This window comes from Oncorhynchus gorbuscha, linkage group LG21 (assembly GCF_021184085.1).
Source record: "Oncorhynchus gorbuscha isolate QuinsamMale2020 ecotype Even-year linkage group LG21, OgorEven_v1.0, whole genome shotgun sequence".
Lineage (NCBI taxonomy): Eukaryota > Metazoa > Chordata > Actinopteri > Salmoniformes > Salmonidae > Oncorhynchus > Oncorhynchus gorbuscha.
The window spans coordinates 26,540,257-26,560,779 of record NC_060193.1 but is presented as its reverse complement, the minus strand read 5'-3'; the positions used below and the strand labels follow the sequence as shown (position 1 = coordinate 26,560,779).

At 45.0% G+C, this 20,523-nt stretch overlaps 1 protein-coding gene and 1 non-coding gene across 5 annotated transcripts; both read right to left on the bottom strand.

Annotated features, from left to right (window-relative positions):
- Positions 1-1,347: 1,347 nt before the first annotated feature.
- Positions 1,348-17,878, bottom strand: LOC124008491 (E3 ubiquitin-protein ligase DTX1-like). 4 transcript variants are annotated; one of them, XM_046319796.1, is made up of 9 exons: positions 17,551-17,878; positions 17,008-17,134; positions 16,605-16,819; positions 12,281-13,391; positions 5,294-5,355; positions 4,802-4,963; positions 4,317-4,699; positions 4,092-4,181; positions 1,348-3,991 (listed from the first exon to the last, which is right to left on the bottom strand). In XM_046319796.1, the coding sequence occupies exons 2-9, from the start codon at positions 17,091-17,093 to the stop codon at positions 3,761-3,763; spliced, it is 2,340 nt and encodes a 779-aa protein (XP_046175752.1). In that variant the 5' UTR covers positions 17,094-17,134; positions 17,551-17,878; the 3' UTR covers positions 1,348-3,760. The 4 variants fall into 4 exon arrangements, with proteins under 4 accessions (XP_046175752.1, XP_046175753.1, XP_046175756.1 ...); XM_046319797.1 differs by having other exon boundaries at positions 12,281-13,352; XM_046319800.1 differs by lacking the exon at positions 17,008-17,134 and having other exon boundaries at positions 17,503-17,878.
- A 272-nt stretch (positions 17,879-18,150) lies between these two features.
- Positions 18,151-18,222, bottom strand: trnaa-cgc. Its single transcript has one exon. It is a non-coding gene; the product is annotated as a tRNA-Ala (tRNA).
- Between the last annotated feature and the right edge of the window lie 2,301 nt (positions 18,223-20,523).

Below are 20,523 nucleotides of genomic sequence, written 5' to 3'. Positions count from 1 at the left end.
TAGTCTAAAGAAGGCCAGTTTTATTGCTTCTTTAATCAGTACAACAGTTTTCAGCTGTGCTAACATACTTACAAAAGGGTTTTCTAATGATCAATTAGCCTTTTACAATGATAAACATGGATTAGCTAACACAACGTGCTAGCTAACACAGGAGTGAGTGTTGCTGATAATGGGCCTCTGCGCGCCAATGTAGATATTCCATAAAAAAATCTGCCGTTTCCAGCTACAATAGTCATTTACAACATTAACAATGTGTACACTGTATTTCTGATCAATTTGATATTATTTTAATGGGCAAAAAAACGAAGGACATTTTTAAGTGACCCCAAACTTAATGTTAGTGTACCTCCTCCATTGAAGTGGACAGAGGTCTATAGGTTTATGTTAAGCCACAAATGGTTTTGGTTAAAGTTTCTAGTAAATTGAGTGCATACTTTTTTTGTAAGTGATCCCTGCAGGAATTGAACCCATGACCACAAAACACCACATATTGTTTTTAAATATCTGTCCTGAAGTGGCAGAAGATAGTGAAAGAGCAAACCTTGCAGTTCTATATAATTACATAAAATACATAGCACATATGTTAGTCTATTTATACATCTTGACCGTCTGCATGTCGGCAACTGTTTTCAAGCAGCTCGAGCCTGTCAAATAGATCAAAACCTATTGAGAAATTTGACTTAATTGGCCAGAACTGGCACTTTGAGGCACATAAGCCCCCTCATAACCACACACAGTGATATAGAAACTGGCTGGTAGTCTAGAGACTGCCCGATGCCAGTTAGTGTGTTGGCTACTGTGCTACACATTAGCCTAGTAACTAGAAGAAGAGCAGCAATTAAAGTCATTGTTTAATCTTATAGGCCATTCTTAAATAGTTATCTTACTACCTTTTCTCATTTGTTAAAGTGGACATAATCCAGACTACTAATCCAGAGCTCAGACTAATCTAGAGATAAACTGTCCTTCGTAGTTTCGCATGGTTAGACTGACCCTGTCATGTCCATAGAGTGAATGATCTGGGGACAAACCTTGGAATTACTGTATTTCCGAAAGGCACTTGCAAATCAAGTGTACATTTATGGTCACTTGCCCATATATATTTACATGCAGAAATGCCATAAATTGGCCGTATTTCACTTAAACGATGGGGAGGAACCAGAATGTTTAGGGTTAGGCTACTGGAATTCTTGCAGTTTGGTTGTTTGAGTAAGGAAAACTGCCCACCTTGCCCAACTGTTCAGTTTACTTGCCCCCGGCCAATAGGGTAACCCTTCATGTCAATCCCTGTATAATAGGTATATACATAAATACATACACTCACACGAAAAGACACCAACACCGTAATCATCATACTGCTATTTTAATTGTCCCACTGTTACTTTAAATGCAAGTCTTTTGTAGTTTTATACGTTACTACTTTCTCTGCCATCATAGTTCTCAACGTCATTCGTTCTCTCCATTACAACTTTTACAAAGGTTTTATTAACAGTTTTTTTTTTACAAAGTGGCCATGAGCCTTCAACCGTTGTTTTATTCCCATTGACGGACATGTAGTCAAACTGTGCCTGGGAAAGAAAATGACATGTGCCAAACTGAGCAGTGCAAGAACTGAATAGACATAAAACATGACTACATCAAGTCCTGCATAAGACATCCAAACCAGCTGCTGGTATCATTGGGGAGAGGGGGGATACAGGGTCACATAACATGTGCCAAATGCAGTACCCTTTCCCAGAAAGTACAATACAGCAGTCGTGTGATGGATATGTAGACATCATGTCGTCACACAGCTGTAAAATGTGGCTAAACAATACAAAGTAAAAAATAAATAAAAATGTGGTTTTGATATGCCACTTACAAAAAAAAAATATTTGATAAAAATTATAAAAAATAGAGCACAATAAATAAAATTCATTAAGTATAGAGTTGCGTTATAACCGTACCTTTACAAAATGTTTAATGTAAAGTTGTATACATAAACACACACATACATACAGAAAAAATATAAACTATAAATGTTGGCCTAACATTTGCATGTTAACACATACTCAAACATATTGTCAATAGTACCGCTTTATAAGCAGGTCCGTCATGGACCTAACACAAACCGACTGGACCGTTTGACCACAGGTTAGATCGACGACAGAGCAAATCTTTGTCCCTCCTTACAGCAAAAACAGCAAAAGGTTCGCTTGAAGCTGGTGTCTAAAAGAAAGAAAATGAAACCCAAAGTAGTTTTAACGGTTAGATATAACTTTTTAAGGTCATGCCTAACTTTCCATGTTTCCTTTTGACTAAAGGAATAAAGAAAGACGATGCTCTGTGCAGTGCAAATCTGACCTCACGTGGCAGGTCCAATCATAGCTTTATATCTGATTTAATTCCTTCTGGGGTGCATCTCAATAGTCTAGTGCCCTCCCCACCCCCCCATCCCTGTTCAATCATCTGCAATGACGTGAAAGAATTGGAGAGGAAGCTATGTAAGACTATTGAGATGCACACATGGTTAGAAAAGGACTCTCATTTTGTGCTTTTAGGCTCACCCACCCCACCGAGAGGGTTCCCAAAACACTAACACTGAAAGGGCCTGGCAACGGACGAGTCTTAAATCGTCCGAGGTAAAAACTCAGATATTAACACACAGACACCCACAGAGGCTTGTAATATTTAGGAGCCCTCTCGAGGAAGAGTCAAGCCTGACCCATGTCCTTACAATGTCACATATAGAAAACAATGCTGTAGCAATCAAACAGACAACATACAGCGGTTAAACCAGGTGAAAAGAAAATGGAATGTAAAAATGAAATGAAACTCAAACCGAGCCAATATATAACAACTATTTAAAATGTACAACAACGCATTTTCAAAAATGATACAGCAATTAATAAAACACAGAAGAAAACCTAGAGGCCAAGGGAATGTATTTTTCGACAAGTACCACTAGAGGGCATTACACATTCATGCTCACACATCCAGTCATAACATTAAATATTTTGAACGTTCTCGTTAACGGTTTCTGTAAATGAGAGACTTGTTACTCTGCTGCCGGTGGTCTAATACTTTTTTGCCCTCTACCATTCATTAGCCCATCTATCATAACCCCACTAATACCCATTTTTAGCGTTCATCCTACTACTTACAGCAGCTCTGGTGACTTGGTTCACCATTGAATTCAATTGGACCCATACAGATTCCGTACATTCTTGTCAAACTCTCACAGTGTAAACAACAGCTTCTGTCCAACACTGAATTGTATGTGCACTGTTGCCTCAAACGTCTCACTGAATGACATTTTGTGACGCCACCATTAATGTAGCAGAAATAAACTAAAACATTCCATCATACACCCGACCTATGCAGCTAAGCCACTGCCCACCTGTTCAGAGGGTGTATGATGTTGTACCTCAGTCAGTGTCGCTAGAAACTACAGTCAGACAGTCGATTTGTCTGTTTCTCTATTTGTTTAATGTGCCGTTGGTTCTTTTTCTTGGCTCATCTATTCACCCGTTCAGTCATTTCTTCTCGTATGCAGTCTTTCAGGCATTCGGTTTCTGTTGCTGTCACATTTGCGCTGTCTGTGTTAATTTCTGTATTTCTCTTTTTATTTATTTTTTACATATTCATTTGTCTATTTCTGCTCATCTCTGTTCCGTTGTGTCGCTCTGAGTCTGTATGTTCATTGTTTAAGCTCTGTCTCAAGTCTCCAGTGTCAGAACAAGTCTCTGTGTTGCTGTTTCCCCATTGGCCCGTCTTTAGCTCAGTCTCTGGGTAGGCACTCCTCCTCCGTGATCCCCTGGGCCTTAAGCTCCTCCAGAACGTTGTCCAGGTGGCCTGGGTCGGGGTAGCCATGGCCTGTTAGGTTGGAGCCAAACTCAGTCTTGTGGTGCACTTCGTTCCAGATGACCGTGTCCGACTCGCCCGTGGTGCTGGACGTGCCCACCGAGAAGATGAGCCGGCGGTCCCACGCCACCAGCAGCAGCTTCAGTACCTAGGGGGAAAAAAAGAATGAAAGTTAGCTACACAACCCAGTCATTTCATCTACAGCAAACCAGTACAAACTAGTAAACAGGAAGTTAGCTGGTGTTGACCTTGCGTCCCTTCTCGCTATCAGGGAGGTAGCAGTGTCGGGGGAATCCCCGGGCAGTGAATGGCTTGCCCGGGTTCGGGTGCTCAGGCCCCTGGGAAAAGGTGCAAGGGATTAGAATATAAATAATTGTGCACAGTCAATGGGTGAATTCACGAGAACGCCCATCATCTTGTATTTACAGTACATCAGATGCGTGTAGTATGTGGATGGGCAGTAAGGCTGTTACCTGGATGCCGGGGGGGATGTTGTAGATGATGCGGATGGTCTTGCAGTCAGGGTGGCCGGGCAGCGAGTGGGGGATGACGTGGTACTCCATCTTGCCGGGTGGCTGGTTCCCCGTCTTCACGCCGTAGATGGTCTTGCAGGTAGGGCACTGTAGGCTGCCGTCCTTGTTGCCGTTGTTGTACATGGCCACCAAGCACTGCAGGTGGTACTGGTGCCCACACTGAGCCAGGCGACCAACCGACTCTGCCCGCTGGATTCCCCCAACTCCGGGGCCCTTGTATCCCGAGGGCCCAGCCAGGGCCTCCATGCAGATAGTGCAGTCCTCCTCTGGGGGGTTGCGGACCTTCTGAAGGTACCTCTTCACTACTTCCTCAGGGGTCTTGCCTGAGAGAAAGGGATGAAAGAGACATTGTTAGTGAATTAATCACTGTGACCCACATTTCCTATGTTGGGGTGTGTGTGTGTGTTTGTGAGCGCTACACCCACCTTTGCGGGCCTGCTTCTTGGTGGTCTTGCGGCAGCAGTGGCCGAGGCCGGGGACGGGCTTTATGTCACTCTTGCTAACGGGCGGGGGGTGGAGCACCAGTTTGGGAGGGCGGGTCAGACAGACAGGAAGTCCTGCGGCGCTCATCAGGATCCCTGTAATACCTAGAGACAACCAGCAGTGGGAGCAATGAGACTCCTCCACCACTGTCTATTGAGCTTAACCCAGGTAGACACTGGTCCATCATAAGCTACACTCATTCTCTATTTATGGGTCACATTAACAAATTAAGCCGGATTCTCTGTAACACTGTCTATCATTATTAGGGAAAGTGACGTTGACCGCTAAATGACCAAAATAGGCAGAGGAAATGAAGACGGAAAATGGCTTTAGACACTGGTACAAAGTTCCCCAATAGCCTGACTAGGAAACATAGCTTCCCAGGCAGCTTCAAGCTTCCTGTTTTGATATTAAGACTTAATGGTTGTTCTTACCTGCCAATGCAGGGTGGACAGGGCTAGATCCATTGAGGTTCTTCACAGGAACCGTTGGGACACTGAAACATAAAACACACTTCAGAACACACACACCTAGCAGACACAAAGCATTTCCCTGTTGTATTCGGCGCATGTGACAAATAAAATTTAATTTGATTTTGAAACAATCACATCAGATGTGTGTCATAGGTAAACTTCAGGTGACCAATGACCACAGTTTCTGGTGTTTTCTGTGTCAAGGGTCATACCATGTCAGCAGGTCAAAGAGCTTTTGCTGAGCCACGTTGTTGACACGTTGACACGTCGCTACGCCATCCAGGACTCCCCTAGTTGTCTGCTCCATCACTGAAAACAACAACCCTCACCTGAGCCAACACTGACAAGAACAACCCTCACCTGAGCCAACACTGAAAACAACAACCCTCACCTGAGCAAACACTGAAAACAACAACCCTCACCTGAGCCAACACTGAAAACAATAACCCTCACCTGAGCCAACACTGAAAACAACAACCCTCACCTGAGCCAACACCAAAAACAACAGCCCTCACCTGAGCCAACACTGAAAACAACAGCCCTCACCTGAGCCAACACCGAAAACAACAGCCCTCACCTGAGCCAACACTGAAAACAACAACCCTCACCTGAACCAACACCGAAAACAACAGCCCTCACCTGAGCCAACACTGAAAACAACAGCCCTCACCTGAGCCAACACTGAAAACAACAACCCTCACCTGAGCCAACACCGAAAACAACAACCCTCACCTGAGCCAACACTGAAAACAACAACCCTCACCTGAGCCAACACTGCTTTGAGAAAACCATGAGTGCATAGATTGTTAAACTTCAGAATGTTTGTTGGCCAGTCGGTCAATTTCATCTTAACTCCGATCAACTCAGGAATGGAATACCACTCCTATAGAAAAATTCCATGCCCAATATAAATGACAGGAGTTGAAACAGAATCCAACAGCCAGGATTGAAATAACCCATCATTCCCTACAGCCTTCTCAACACTAGTTATTCACATCCAACATAGTCCCACTGTCAGACAACTGAAAGAAAGATTGCTGTATCATTGTAAGCATTTGTCATGAGCCTCCACATTCTTCACAATATGATCCATACAGAAACCGTACTGACTAGGTGTTCAATTTGATTATTGTCATCTTGACTCTGATTGTGGGTTTTATTTCCCAGCTGAAATCTGCAAACCCCTCAGGTACCAATTAAAATCGTATCCCAAAGACGATTTTCACTATCGCTTCTCCAAACTTGAATCTTTCTCAATCCTCTCTTCTGTCTCCTTTCCAAATCTCAATAATAAATCCTCCCCGGGTATGTATATCCTCAGATACGCTGCATCTCCCTGCTCCAGTCTCCCTCTCCTCTCTCAGTAGGTGTATGAATGTCTCATATTCCTCTGGCTTTTACAGTGTAGGGATTTTCCATCTGTTTACGTCACCACACTGAGATTACCTGCCAATTAGCATGTCACAGTGCACGGCTGCCAAACGGCAGACAGACACCAGCGCATACTGGAGTAACGGCATTAGCTGAGGTCACCCCCTCTAGCCTTACACGCTGTGAGGGAATGCTGTGCGTTTTCACTGAGGGATAGTCCTTGACATAAAAGCAGAGGCGTGGATTGGTAATGAGTGATTAACTGAAAGTACTTTAGGTAGAGAATATTACTTGTGACGTTTACCCCCCCCCCCCCTCCCCCGCACACATAAAACCTAAACGTGGGAATGTTATAAAGGCTACATTTAGTCCAATGATTCAGCCACATTGTCTGAAATAGGTACTGAAAAATACTGTTCGCCCATCACCAACTTGTGATGTTTCTACTGTTGAAGACAACACAGCACTGAACAACTGTGGCTCATTCGTTGTATGATCTCCAAGGTCTATTCCCCAACAGAGGTATTCCTCATCTGCACATTTCAAACCAGGTTACACTCTCACCAGTCCCTCTTTGAACATTTTGGTAACACTTTATTCGGAAAGCCCCTCACCCCGACAGATGATCTAGCGTAGATGTTCAGCAAGCACAATTGGTTTCGTTTATCGAGTGCGTCTGCTGCAACATATTACAACAAATTTGAACGCCTGAGTGGCTGAGGATAGTAAACCAACGATTACGTGTCAACAGTAGTAGTTCAATTCGAATTCATCCAATGACAATAGTTGTTTGATCATCTGAGCACCTGTCTGGCCACTATCCAAATAAAGCAGGACCGACGTGGTCTTTCAACCGGACACTTTCCAGACCCTCAGTTCAACTGTAGGCCATGTCCCAAGTCCCGCCGCACGACGTGGCTGGTGGCTGGTGGCATCCCCAACTTGGCTTACAGTTCGAGAAACACAGCGCAGTTCATTGGGTCACCGGCCTTTTGTGTGGTAAACGAGTGACTGTAGGGGTGCTCTTGCCCAGTGTTCTCTCACAAATACGAAGATGTGGGCGAATGAAAAGCACCTTGTGAACTGGAGCAGACGGCATAAACACATTGGAGAACACTCTCGTGCCAGGGAGCGGACGTGCAAGGTGTGAGATACGGAAGGAGGGAGGGTGGAGGAGAAGGGAAAGAGGGAGGAAAATAGTGAAGGAGAGAGGGAGAGCAAAAGGGAGAGCAAAAATGTGGAGAGGACTTGGAGTTAAAACTGTGCTTTAGTTTGATCTCTAGCTAATCTAAAACGTTAGTGCACTTTCTGGCTGATCCATTCAAGAGAACTGCTATGGTGTACAGGACACGAATAGTCACACACGGCCATAGGAAACATACAAAATCTACAAGCTCCAAAATCACATGTCGTGGGTCAGAACCTAAAACAACTGTCTGGTTCACAGATTCCTGGCAATACAAAGGTACCAGGACCACTGTGCCTGGACCACTGACGAGCACGTGACAGGGGAGAAGGGGGTTGACCCTGTAACGTCATTGGTTAATCTCTTGACGTGGTTGACCATGCCCAGGAAAATCAAATGAACTTGTTAACCATCGGTCATCGTCCCACCTACTCACTTTCAGGTCTTCCAAGGACAACTTTCCAAACAGACACGAACAGAGTTTACAACTATGTTACGATGTGCTGAGTGAGGCTGACATAACTAAATCAATTCAACGTGTTGGGCCGGTTGTCCTGGACAGAGAGGTTTCTCAACTCTATTTGTGAGGAAAGCCACAGCTGGTTTTACAAGTGAATCTTTTGGTCCATGGGGTGTTCAACGTTTTACAGGTGTTACACGGGTGTTTGTTTTTCCCCTTCACACGCCTGTTCTACCTCCCTTTTATCCCCCTCCGTGTGTCAGTGAACCTGGCATGGTAACCGTTACCGTGTGTGTGTGGGTCAGTGTACCAGTCTAACGTTGTTTGTCTGCTGTGCATTACTAGAAATGATTGGGTTTTGTTACTCTGGGTACGTTCGTCTGCAAAATGATTTATAACATGAATAGATTAAATTAAATGTGTATAAAATGTAAAATAACTCTAAACAATAACATGAATACTCAAATAATGTGGAAGAGAATGGCCCCGTGTTTTGAGGAGTATACACTGGCAATATACTAATTTAAACGGAACTGATGAGGCTTTTAGTTCTCCTCTGGGAAGCTAATACTAGGCAACTAAATACCAAATATGCACTTTAAAACCATCTCGTTTGGTTAACAACGGTTTAGGTAAGTGCAATATTTAATCAATTCAGATTTTTGGTGAACCATCCCCTTTATCTCCCAACAGTGGAGGTATAGTGTTTCACATTGACCTCTTATTCAACTGACAGGGAAGTTGATTCAATTTTCCTCCTCTCCAAAAGTCCTGGCCCTGGGAGTACATCTACAAGGTGTCTACCTACCTAGGAAGTTTTCCTTTCCACCGTCACCACGTCTTGCAATTTTACGGGTTAAGACTTTTTTGTTGAGCATTTTTGCCCAAATCCTAATGTAAGATCCCATGTAGTCTAGTTTTCATGTAAATCTTCCATTGAGGTTTCATGTATATCTTCTATTGACATCAATGCATGACTGGGTTAGAGCTTAGCACATGTAACTCAAGTTAGCATTCGGCCCTAAGTAATGAATGCGGGCTACTAGAAAAAAAAACATCTCAGCCTCCCGAGTGGTGCAGTGGTCTAAGGCACTGCATCTCAGTGCTAGCTGTGCCACTAGAGATTCTGGGTTCGCGACCGGAAGACCCATGGAGCGGCGCACAATTGGCCCAGCGTCTTCCGGGTTAGAGGAGGGTTTGGCCCGGCAGGGATGTCCTTGTCCCATTGACCACTAGCGACTCCTGTGGCGGACACGGTCACCAGGTGTACGGTGTTGTTTCCTCTGACACGTTGGTGAGGCTGGCTTCCGGATTAAGTGGGCATTGTGTCAAGAAGCAGTGCGGCTTGGTTGGGTTGTGTTTTGGGGGAAGCACGGCTCTCGACCTTCGCCTCTCCCAAGTCTGTACGGGAGTTGCAGCGATGAGACAAGACAGTTCCCACGAAATAGGGGAGAAAAGGGGTACTTTTTTTTTTTTTATACAAAAAAAAAAAAAAAAAGATCTTATTAAAACTTGATTTAACTTCTGAGACAAACGACACCGAGAAACAATTGAAGATAATTTCATCAAGTGAATTCTTCTGGAAGCCACAAAAAAAGACCTAAAAGCTGCCCTGTCATAAAACTGTATCAATTGACAAAAATTATCATTGAAAAGTAATAAAGAATTTATAAGCAAGTTATCAACAATTCCTGACAAACTTTCAAAACGCTGCTTTACCCACTCGTGTCCTGACTCTGGCCCAACCCATCGGTTTCTGGGACCAATCAGACGGTCTAGAATGTATTTCCATTCTAGAAATCACCGGGGAGGTACTCTGATTCATTGCGGAGAGGAAACTAACGTCCGTGGGCGTGGCTCTTGGCCGGAGCAAGGCGTTTGGGTAGCCAGGCAACAAGTTCTCAGCTTTTCACAGTGAGTTGGTAACGTGGCGAACAATGCCCTCTAGTGTTAAGAGGAGATCATTGCTTGACTCCCTCACTACTCTCACAATAACACATTATTCACACAGAGCCAGTAACTGTGTCAATATTGATACTCGCCCTGCAAGCATATGCTCAGGTGGCAACTCATCTATATGCATGTGTGGATTACCGAAGTAACTGCTAACTCGCTTTAAAAAAAACTCTATCTACCTCTGTTGTCCTTTGCCAGGACCCCATTCCACACAGTCTCTTGCTCCCAATCCCCCTATGCACAGATTTGAAAACCTTAGACAGGAGATATGGTGCTATTATCACATTGCTTAAATCTCTCTCTCCTATCCTTTTCCGATCTACACAAGTGCTCGCTTGGGTAGTGGCTCAGTATGGCATCACCCCAAGACCCTAACCCTAGACCCTTTTCATTGGCCCCTCTGAAAATATAGGGTTGGTGAAAGCAATATGGTAGTTGTCGAAACCAAGTCCCCCAGGCACTGGGCACACAAACTGAGACGCTGCCTTGTGTCTCCAAGACTGGAGCAGTCTGCCCCCAACAACCCCCCCCCCCCCCTTCCCAATCCCTCCTCAACCAAACTTCCCCTGTTAACAGGTCTCGTGTCTCCAAATCACCCCCCACTCCCACCCCTATATATCAACGTCACATTCATTCTCAGGGCCAACTCCCCAACAAATAGTCCCATAGGACATAGTGAAGCAGCTTTGCCTTCTCAGGGTAGCAATTGGGACAGCAGTCACTACAGATTTGAGTTCCCCTCGTACCCCCAGCCCTGAGAGTCCCCTGCCTCTGTCCGTGCCCCAGCATTGTTTTGGAAATAGGAACCAGGCCTCGGCTGTGCCCACAATGGTTGCCACGGAGACCGAACACATACACACCAGGGGGGGGGGGCAGGGGGCCTGTAGGATTGAGAATAGGCCTGGGAACTGGGTGTGTAGGGATGATGTCAGTATTACAACAGTAGCACTAAGCATGTCATGAGAGGACTGGAGAGGTTGTGTGTGGGTGTGTGTATGGGGTCAATCTATGCATGTTATCAAAAAACTATGCTTACCCCAAGCCTCCCCCCCCTCTCAAATTCTAACTGGGTGAATCAAATCTGAGTGACACAACGCGGCGTATTTGATATGAATGCGTTATGGAATTTCACATAGAAATGAACCAGCTAACAGAATGCGTCATAGGGATTAAAGGTTTATTAATGCTAATGGGGTGTTAATGTCAGATATGGGCAGTGATTGTGGAGGCATGTCTACGCCAGTGGAAACGCCTTGGATCAAAATGTTGAAATTCCTCGTCTATCCTCGTCTTTCATCCCTTGTGTTGTGTTTATCTGCGAGAGACAAGTCTACGTCGGGCTTAGTCCACCGTGTTTTCGGATTGGGGTTAACAATTGTATCGGCTACATAACATCACTAAGTCTCTTTCTCAACACTGAAATTCCCTTGTCTTCAGAAAGAATACTTTCTTTATGCTGTTTGGGCCGATATCCAGTACACAGATTGAGCCCAGTTCTGATATCGGTTCAAATGGAGACATAACTATGTATTAACAACAGGTTCTTGTCCATCTTGCAGGTTATGTTGATCAATGTTTGGGTCACAACTGACTTGTTTTGGGTTATGGCAAGAGACTGGACTGTCAAAGTAGACAGACAATTGTAGTCACTCGCAGCACAAAAACGTTTCAAAACCACTAGACGTGCGTGATATCGAGTGTTGCGTGATATTGAGTGTGCGTGATATTGAGTGTGCGTGATATTGAGTGTGCCTGATATTAAGTGTGCGTGATATTGAGTGTGCCTGATATTAAGTGTGCGTGATATTGAGTGTGCCTGATATTAAGTGTGCGTGATATTGAGTGTGCTTGCTTGTGGCATTAGATAGCACATCATATCAGATAGACAAGTGTAGAGAACTACGTCATAAAGGAGGTACACGGGTGGAGTATTTTTGTGAACTGTAGTGACATAACAGCTGGAGCAGTGACTCACCCGGAGGCGATGAGGGCTCTGGACTGGGCCATGGCGATGCGCTGCAGGGCGGGTCGGCTGAGCCCGGCAAGGCTGGCACGAGGTGGCAGGGGGGCTGCACAGGCCGCTGCTGCTGAAGACACGGGCCCCAGGACACGGGCGGAGGGTGAGGGGGTGCAGGAGGAGGTTGCCGTGGAGATGAGAAGAGGAGCCGGCGCGGGCATTGACGGAGGGCCGGAGGACGCCATGGAGAAGGAAGAGGAGGGAGGAAGAATGACACTGGACGCGATGGAGGAGGGCGGAGGCGGTGGAGGAGGCGGAAGGGGGGGTAGCGGCGGGGGAGGGGGCCGGGTAGAGGTGAGGGAGAGTGCGGCGGTGGCTGAACCCAGGAGGGAGAGCGAGTGGGCGAAGCCGCCGCCAACCCCTACACCACCGCTAGCCCCGCCTGCGGACGTCCTGTGTGGGGACAAGGACCTGGCCATGGAGGAGGGGGGGCGGGGGAGAGTCAACGAGTAAGACCCCCCCATGGCCGAGTAACCACCACCTAGTTTGGGGCTGGGCGGCTTGTTCTGAGGTGGCCTCCTGCCCAGGGTGTGAGCCGTCGCCATGGCGCCTGCCTTGACGCTCAAGACCAGCATGCATTGCTGACAGGCGCAGGGCTGGCCCAGCGATGTGATGGCAGAGGCCGGCAGGGCGCCGCTTGGGTAGGCGCTACCGTTCCCGTTCCCCATGCCCACTCCGGAAACCCCCACCCCCGGCAGTCCTGCAGGGCTGGGTCCCCAGGCGTGGTGTGTCTTGGGAAGGGGCCCCGACACCAGAGGGTAGGCCAAGTCCGAGCGGCGTTGGATGCGGCGGCAGCGCTGCGTCTGCCCATTGATCTGGGTCATGCTCTGAAAGTCGATGAGGTAGCAGAAGCCCAGTGGCGCCAAGTCCAGCCAGGGCTGCTGACGGTCGCGTGCTGCCTGGATGGCGATGCCCACCTCTGTGTCGTAGGCTGTCCACGAGCCTGTGTCGTTCTCCCACTCCCACAACCAGCCCTGGCCCGGCGCCGAAGTGGGGTCGTAGAAGCTGCGACGCACCGGTCGGAGGGTACCTGGGGTAACGGTAGAGAGACGAGGGTCACGCCACAGAACTACAGAGAGGGGAACACAAGAAGGACCTGTTCCAGAAGACCTTTCAACTAACCACATTCAGTCATAACACAACACCGATGACATTTGTAGCACAGTGCAGTAATAGACATACATTGACACAAAAGACTATTGATATGACCTGTTCAAGTGAAAGAAAAGCATGAATAAAACATTTATTTTTTAATTAGGCTTGATTGACTGCACCTTTTTTGTTGGTCTATCTAGACCCAAAAAGGGTTATTTTTTACCTGGAACCAAAAAGGGTTCTGTTATGGAGCCAGCCGCAGAACCCTTTTGGAACCCTTTTTTCTAAGAGTGCAGATGAGCTAAATGTTCTGTAGGCCTTGCAGTAATAATTGTTGTAGACAAGCAAATTACACTACCACCAAATTTGATCAATTGGTGTGTGCTCCCTAAGAATTTGGGCAAACAGGCTAACAGGTTGCCCCTGGTAACAGCACACCATGTTCTGGATTGTGATTGGTTGCTGGCCTTGGTTGGGCTCAGAGTTGCTCAGAGCTGGTCATGTTTGCTTTCCCAGTCCAGAGACTTAACTCCACGAATGTTGAAAAAACGTTCAGTCCATATCAACTGTCGTCCTATTACCTGGGATTCAAAGAACTCCTAATCCTGGGTTTAACTCATTTATACTCCCAAAGAGTCTTATTAAAGTGAGCATGACTGGCAGACAATGAATGACGGTTGCTTTTTTTTAACGAAGAACACGTTTTGAGAGAATAAATCCAGAGTGCTTGAGATGCCAAGCTGCAATAGAAAACTACATCTTCAAATAACAAGACATAAACCAATATAAATGTATCTATAAACCGTTTGCCGTTCAAAACAATAGGGTTTGAATGTAACGTATACATGAACATACTTATTGAATTATGTAATAGACATATAACAATGCCTGGAATGCAACAGAGTACATTTTTCATCGTATCTGAACTCAACCCAACTACCCCCTTTTCTCTCAATGACCTCAGACTTCTGCAATTCATCTCACCTCCCCCCTCCTTTCCCTCCCTCTGGTTTTGGGACTGGGGCACCCTACCCCCTCTCTCCCCACAGCTATCCCCGCCTGGGAAGCAGGAAAACCGCACAAAAGTGTTTGTCAGCCCCAGGTCGCTAGGTGCACAGCGTTTCCTCCGACACATTGGTGCGGTTGGATTCCGGGTTGGATGCGCGCTGTGTTAAGAAGCAGTGCGGCTTGGTTGGGTTGTGTATCGGAGGACACATGGCTCTCGACCTTAGTCTCTCCCGAGCCCATACGGGAGTTGCAGCGATGAGACAAGACAGTAACTACTAACAATTGGATACCACGAAATTGGGGAGAAAAAAGGGGTGTTTGTCAGCCAAAGTGTTGAGAAGGGCGGCAGAGTCGAAGTTAGACGTCTGACAATTCTTCCCTTTGTGTTTGTCGCCCACTTTCCTCACTTCATTGTGTGAAGACGTCTCTCTGTCTGGAGGGCTAGATACAATCAGCAATAACATTAACAGCCTTAATAAGAGGCACATAAGGGAGAGTTTTGGGGTGAAGTTCAGATAGCCAGTCATAGGTGAGAGTAAATAGAGTAGTTTTTACTTTGGATATTTGCTGCTCACGAGAAAGCATGCGAGACTTGCAGTTGCACTGTGAATGTGAACCCAATCCAGGATTGGAGGCATTTGTACACATGGTTTGGGAATGTGTCATGAAAGAGTGTGAGGAAAGTAGTGTGTAGGATACACACTCTTGATTTCAAGAACAATGTTCTTGAGATCAAAAGGGGAACAAGCTAAAAATGTATGCCAATTTTCCCTCCACATTCTCATCTTTATTCATGATCATGTTTTGAATAATAACGAGAACAGCTCATCCATAACTGTGCCCTACATATACTGTAGATGTCCACTCACGCACAACAACCACCCAGCCAGCACATTTGGTTCCTTGGGAGTTGGGAGCACATATATTTTTGGTTTCACATTGGTTGTGGGAACAAAGCCAGACGTTTCCTGACAGGAAAATGTAGAACCCTCTGTGGAAAGGGTTTCACATGGGACCAAAAAGGGTTCTACCTGGAACCAAAAAAGGTTCTCCTATGGGGACAGCCGAATAACTCTTTTGGAACACTTTTTTCTAAGATTGTGACATGACATCATGCACTACATTGGAGCATGCTGTTATCTAAAAATAAATAGATGGAAATATGTGTAAAGCAACTAAATTGTGCCTGGAAAACTGCACTTAAGTGTGCTCAAACAGTTGTCACTTATCAGGGGCCATATGTATCAAGCATCTCAGAGTACGAGTGCTGATCTAGGATCAGGTCCCCTTTGTCCAATCTTTTTTTATTGTGATCTAAAAGAACCGATCTTAAATCAGCACTCTTATACTGATACACTTGATACATACTGCCTCTGTAGTCTACCGTACGTACAGTAAGACTGGAACGTCTTCTGCGCTCACTACCTCAAGGACTGTGAGCGTACAGTGTGTCACTGCCCAGCTAGCACATAACGTTCTGAGAACCATATGTTTCTTAGTGTTTGGTGGTTGTCCTATGGTTATTTTGCATACAACTTTCCCGGAATGGTGGAGGATAGTTGCTTGGCCTTGGAACATTCTAAGCTCATTTAAGGAACTTGACAAAACAATTATTTTTCTTGGTACTTTTAGGTTCTAGATAGACAGACTGAGAAAAAAAAGGTGCCATCTATCTATCTATCTATCTATCTATCTATCTATCTATCTATCTATCTATCTATCTATCTAGGCTACTCTTCTGCCCCTACCCATGCTATGCAGATCCAAAATCAAAAAATGACAACAATGAGATGCTGAAAGACTCTTGTGAAAGAATGTTCAGTGAAATGCAAAACACATGATCATGAAAAAAACATAACATAACCTCTGTGTTTGGCATAATGGAGGCAGTTAACAAACAAGGCCTTGAAAAATAAATGTGAACTATACACACAACTATACATGCACACATAGGCTAGTCTGCATAAGATGCGGTTGCCTATCAAACAAGAACATAAAGGCTGTTATTAAACCATATTATTTTGTTTCTACGGGCTAACTGGATAGTGTAGGCTATTGCACTGATATGTTGTAGGCCTATGCTACATTATCGGTTTCACTGCGGTAATAACACTGTAATAGCATAGCGCCTATATTCACATTCCCTCAATACACAGTTCGTCAGTCACATTAGTCTTACCTGTATCTTGTCGGAACTGGTGCATGGAATGCAAGTCGATGATGTAGGGCGAGAGGCGAGAGTCCACCTGGCCTAAGACAACACTACCACCCCGTGGGTCGTTGCGGATGACTGCCTCGATGTGGTGAGAGACGGCCGGGCTGTAAGGCCGCCAGCGCCCGTGCTCGTTCAGCCATTCCCATACCACCACGGCCGACGCTAGTAACATCCTACGCCTGCGAAATAGAATAGCACAAAAGCATTTTTAGGTGGTTTTCTTTTGAATATATCCCATTTTAGGTACATATCCGTGCGCAGCTGCATCCATCTTGAGCCATTTGCAAGCTAGGATAGGCTATCGAGATATATTTAGCCTATAATAACAGCGTAACTATAGCTCTGTCAACCTGTAAGTGGCGCCTACCTTCCATGTTGATATTCTGTACAGGTGCAACAATATTTCGTTTCTTTGTTCAAGCGAATCAATAAATCATTAAAATCGTTGTTCATAGGCAGGGGGGTGGGGACAAGCAGGTTCCTTGCATTTTAGCCTGTATTCAGAAAAATGGCGTGTAAATAATTTCTGTGGCATAATCAGTTTTGGTGTGTGAAGATGCTGTGGTGGTGTGCTGAAGTGATGGGATGGATAGGCTACATCATACATCGACAAAAAGCGATTTACTGTAACAGGTGGTTTCATTTTGCGACAATGTAGCCTATATGATTTTCTCATGGTATTATTGTAATACAATGTAACAGATACGCAGTGAGCTTCAACTGGTCACTGTAAATACAAAAAATCCATTAACTATCAAGAGTTCCACGGCTTTATTCCACTGTATATCCTTCACATTTTAGGAATAATTATTTATTTGTAGGTAGGATATAGCCTTAAGTAAATCAATATAGACATATTTACCAATGCCGGATACGTTTAGTTCGCCTTCCGTAGGCTAACGTTACCTACCTCCAATCAAAGCCAGTCCAGTGTAGGCTAGGCTATTCTTGGTTTAGCTACTATCCATCTCGTTATGTTCGAAAGTATTGCCTATAGTAGTGCAAATCCAAGGCTGTTGTTGCGAGAAAATGTGTTTAGGCTATTTGTTTTGGATCTCCACGAAAGCCTGCATAGCCATGTCGTGCAGTTGGTCCATGATGTGTCTTGGTTTTATGAGTGGGGTTGCATTTAAACGCGAGGAACAACTAGAAATAATTCCGTGGGCCATCACCGGTCAAAAATGTATTTTTTACAAAATGTTGCCATGAGTGCGTGGACAAACATTTCACCCAGTGATTTCAACCAGTCCTATCTATCAGCAAGAGGTAATGTAGCCAATCAAATTCCAGAAACATGCCCAATACTCCGCCCATGACTGAGCGGACAAGGAGGGTCGTTTTGCAAGCAGCAGTAGATCTAATTTAAACATTATAAATAAATTACATTATTAAATGTTTTTATGTGGTAGGATGAGTTTAGCTCCGAATTATCACTTGGTGTTGTGATCAATAATTCATTGTAAAGACAATAGGCGTAAGGTTACATTTTCAGTTAAAAAAAAGAAAAGAGTGGAGATGCCGGGGATTGAACCCGGGGCCTCATACATGCGAAGCATGCGCTCTACCACTGAGCTACATCCCCATTTCCTGTAAAAACGATATTCAAAATTGAATATAAAAATGTCTTCGTTGTTTGAAATTGTATTTATGATTTAAAATGTGAAAGTATTATACACGAATTATTGTGTGATTAAAAAACTCAAGTAATAATTCGAATTAGGCCCTTTATTTCAATACAAACAGCTATTCCTAAAATATACAAAACACACATTTAATTTTTCGAAATTTTATTTAACCTTTAACCTAGGCAAATCTGTTAAGAACAAAATTCTTATTTACAATGAGGGCCTACAACGGATGACGTTAGGCCAATTGTGCGCCACCATATAGCACTTCTAATCACAGCTGGTTGTGTTACAGCAGGGGTGTCAAACATACGGCCCGCGGGCCGGAACCGGCCCCCAAGGAGGTTCGATCAGGCCCGCAGGATAATTTGAAAGTGGAAAAAATGCATAAAAGACATGGAATTAATATTTTTAATTCGCTGCAATTCATGGATTATCCGCTAAGGGGCGCACTCTTTCCATCAGAGTAGAAGACAAGCCGCATCACTGAGACAGACTGAAAACAGCAGACGGTATCAATGCGCCATCTGCTGCTTGTTACGACGTTGTTAATACCTTGGTCTCTACCTCTCCGCTACACCTTCATTAGCCAAAATGTCGTTATCCAAACGGAGAAAAGTAGATAAGGAGTGTAGAATTTTCAAAGAAAAATGGACCACGTCCTATTTATTTACAGAGATGCACGGAAAACCTTTGTGCTTGGTGTGTTTGCAACAAGTTTCGGTATTGAAGGAATATAATATTTGACTCCACTACGAGACTCATCACAGCGAAAAATATGACGGCTTGCAAGGACAACTGAGAAGAGATAAGATTAACGAATTGCTGGCGGGTCTGAGGAAACAGCAGTCAACTTTCATCCAGAGCCGAGAAGTCAGTGAAGCAGCGGTAAAAGCCAGCTACCTAATTGCTAGCGAAATAGCATTAGCATCGAAGCCGTATTCCGACGGTGACTTTGTTAAACGATGCATGATGAAGGCGGCTGAACTTGTATGTCCCGAGAAGCGACAAGCTTTTGCCAATATTAGCCTGACGAGGAATACTATAGCAGAGAGGATTTCGGAACTATCGGCAGATTTAGACAGTCAATTGAAACAGAGAGTCAAGTCATTTATTGCATTTTCCGTGGCAATTGACGAGAGCACTGACATCACAGACGTGGCCCAACTGGCCATATTTATTCGAGGAGTTGATGAGACATTGACTGTTACTGAAGAGTTTCTTGAGTTGGTGCCAATGATGGACACCACAACAGCCGAGGACATTTTCGGCTCTGTCGTTGCTGCATTGGACAGAGTTGGAGTGGACTGGTCCCGCGCTGTCAGCCTGGCTACAGACGGCGCGCCATCCATGGTCGGAAAGAAAGCAGGTGTCGCGACAAAGTTCAAAGACAAAGTACAAGCCCTTAATGGAGGAGATCGTTTCTGGACATTTCACTGTATTTTGCACCAGGAGGCATTGTGTTGCAAGTCGCTGAAAATGGACCACGTCATGGAGGTGGTTGTTCGCACTGTAAATTTCATCCGGTCCAGAGGTCTGAACCATCGTCAGTTTGACAAACTTCTCAGCGACAGCAACATTACCCACAGCCTGCCATACCACACTGAAGTGAGATGGTTAAGCCGAGGCGCTGTGCTGAGGCATTTCTTTGATCTACGAGAGGAAATCGGACAGTTCATGGAGAAAAAAGGAAAACCGGTGTTGGAATTACAATCTCAGGAATGGCTACGGGACCTTGCATTCTTGGTTGATATTACTGAACACTTGAACAATCTGAACAAAATGTTGCAAGGCTGCAAAAAAGTTGTCACACAGTTTTCTGACAACATACATGCATTTAAGTTGAAGCTGACTTTGTGGGAGATGCAACTGGCAAATGGCAACCCTGCTCATTTCCCCTGTCTGAGAGAGATGTGTGTGTGACCAGACCTGATGCGGACATGAAACGGTACAAAGACAAAATTGCAGGACTACTGCGGGAGTTTGAGAAACGTTTTCAGGTATTTGGTGAACTTGAGACAGAATTTTCAGTTTTTCGCTCACCTTTCACAGTTAAAGCTTCTGATCTGCCGGTCGAAATTCAGCTAGAGATAATTGATTTGCAGTGTGATGCAGATTTGAAGGGCAAATTTGCCTCTGTAGGTCTGGACAGATTTTATCAGTATCTACTACCAGGGTACCCCAAATTAACAGCCCTGGCTGCTAAAATTTTGTGCATGTTTGGGACAACCTACCTTTGTGACCAAATTTTCTCAGTG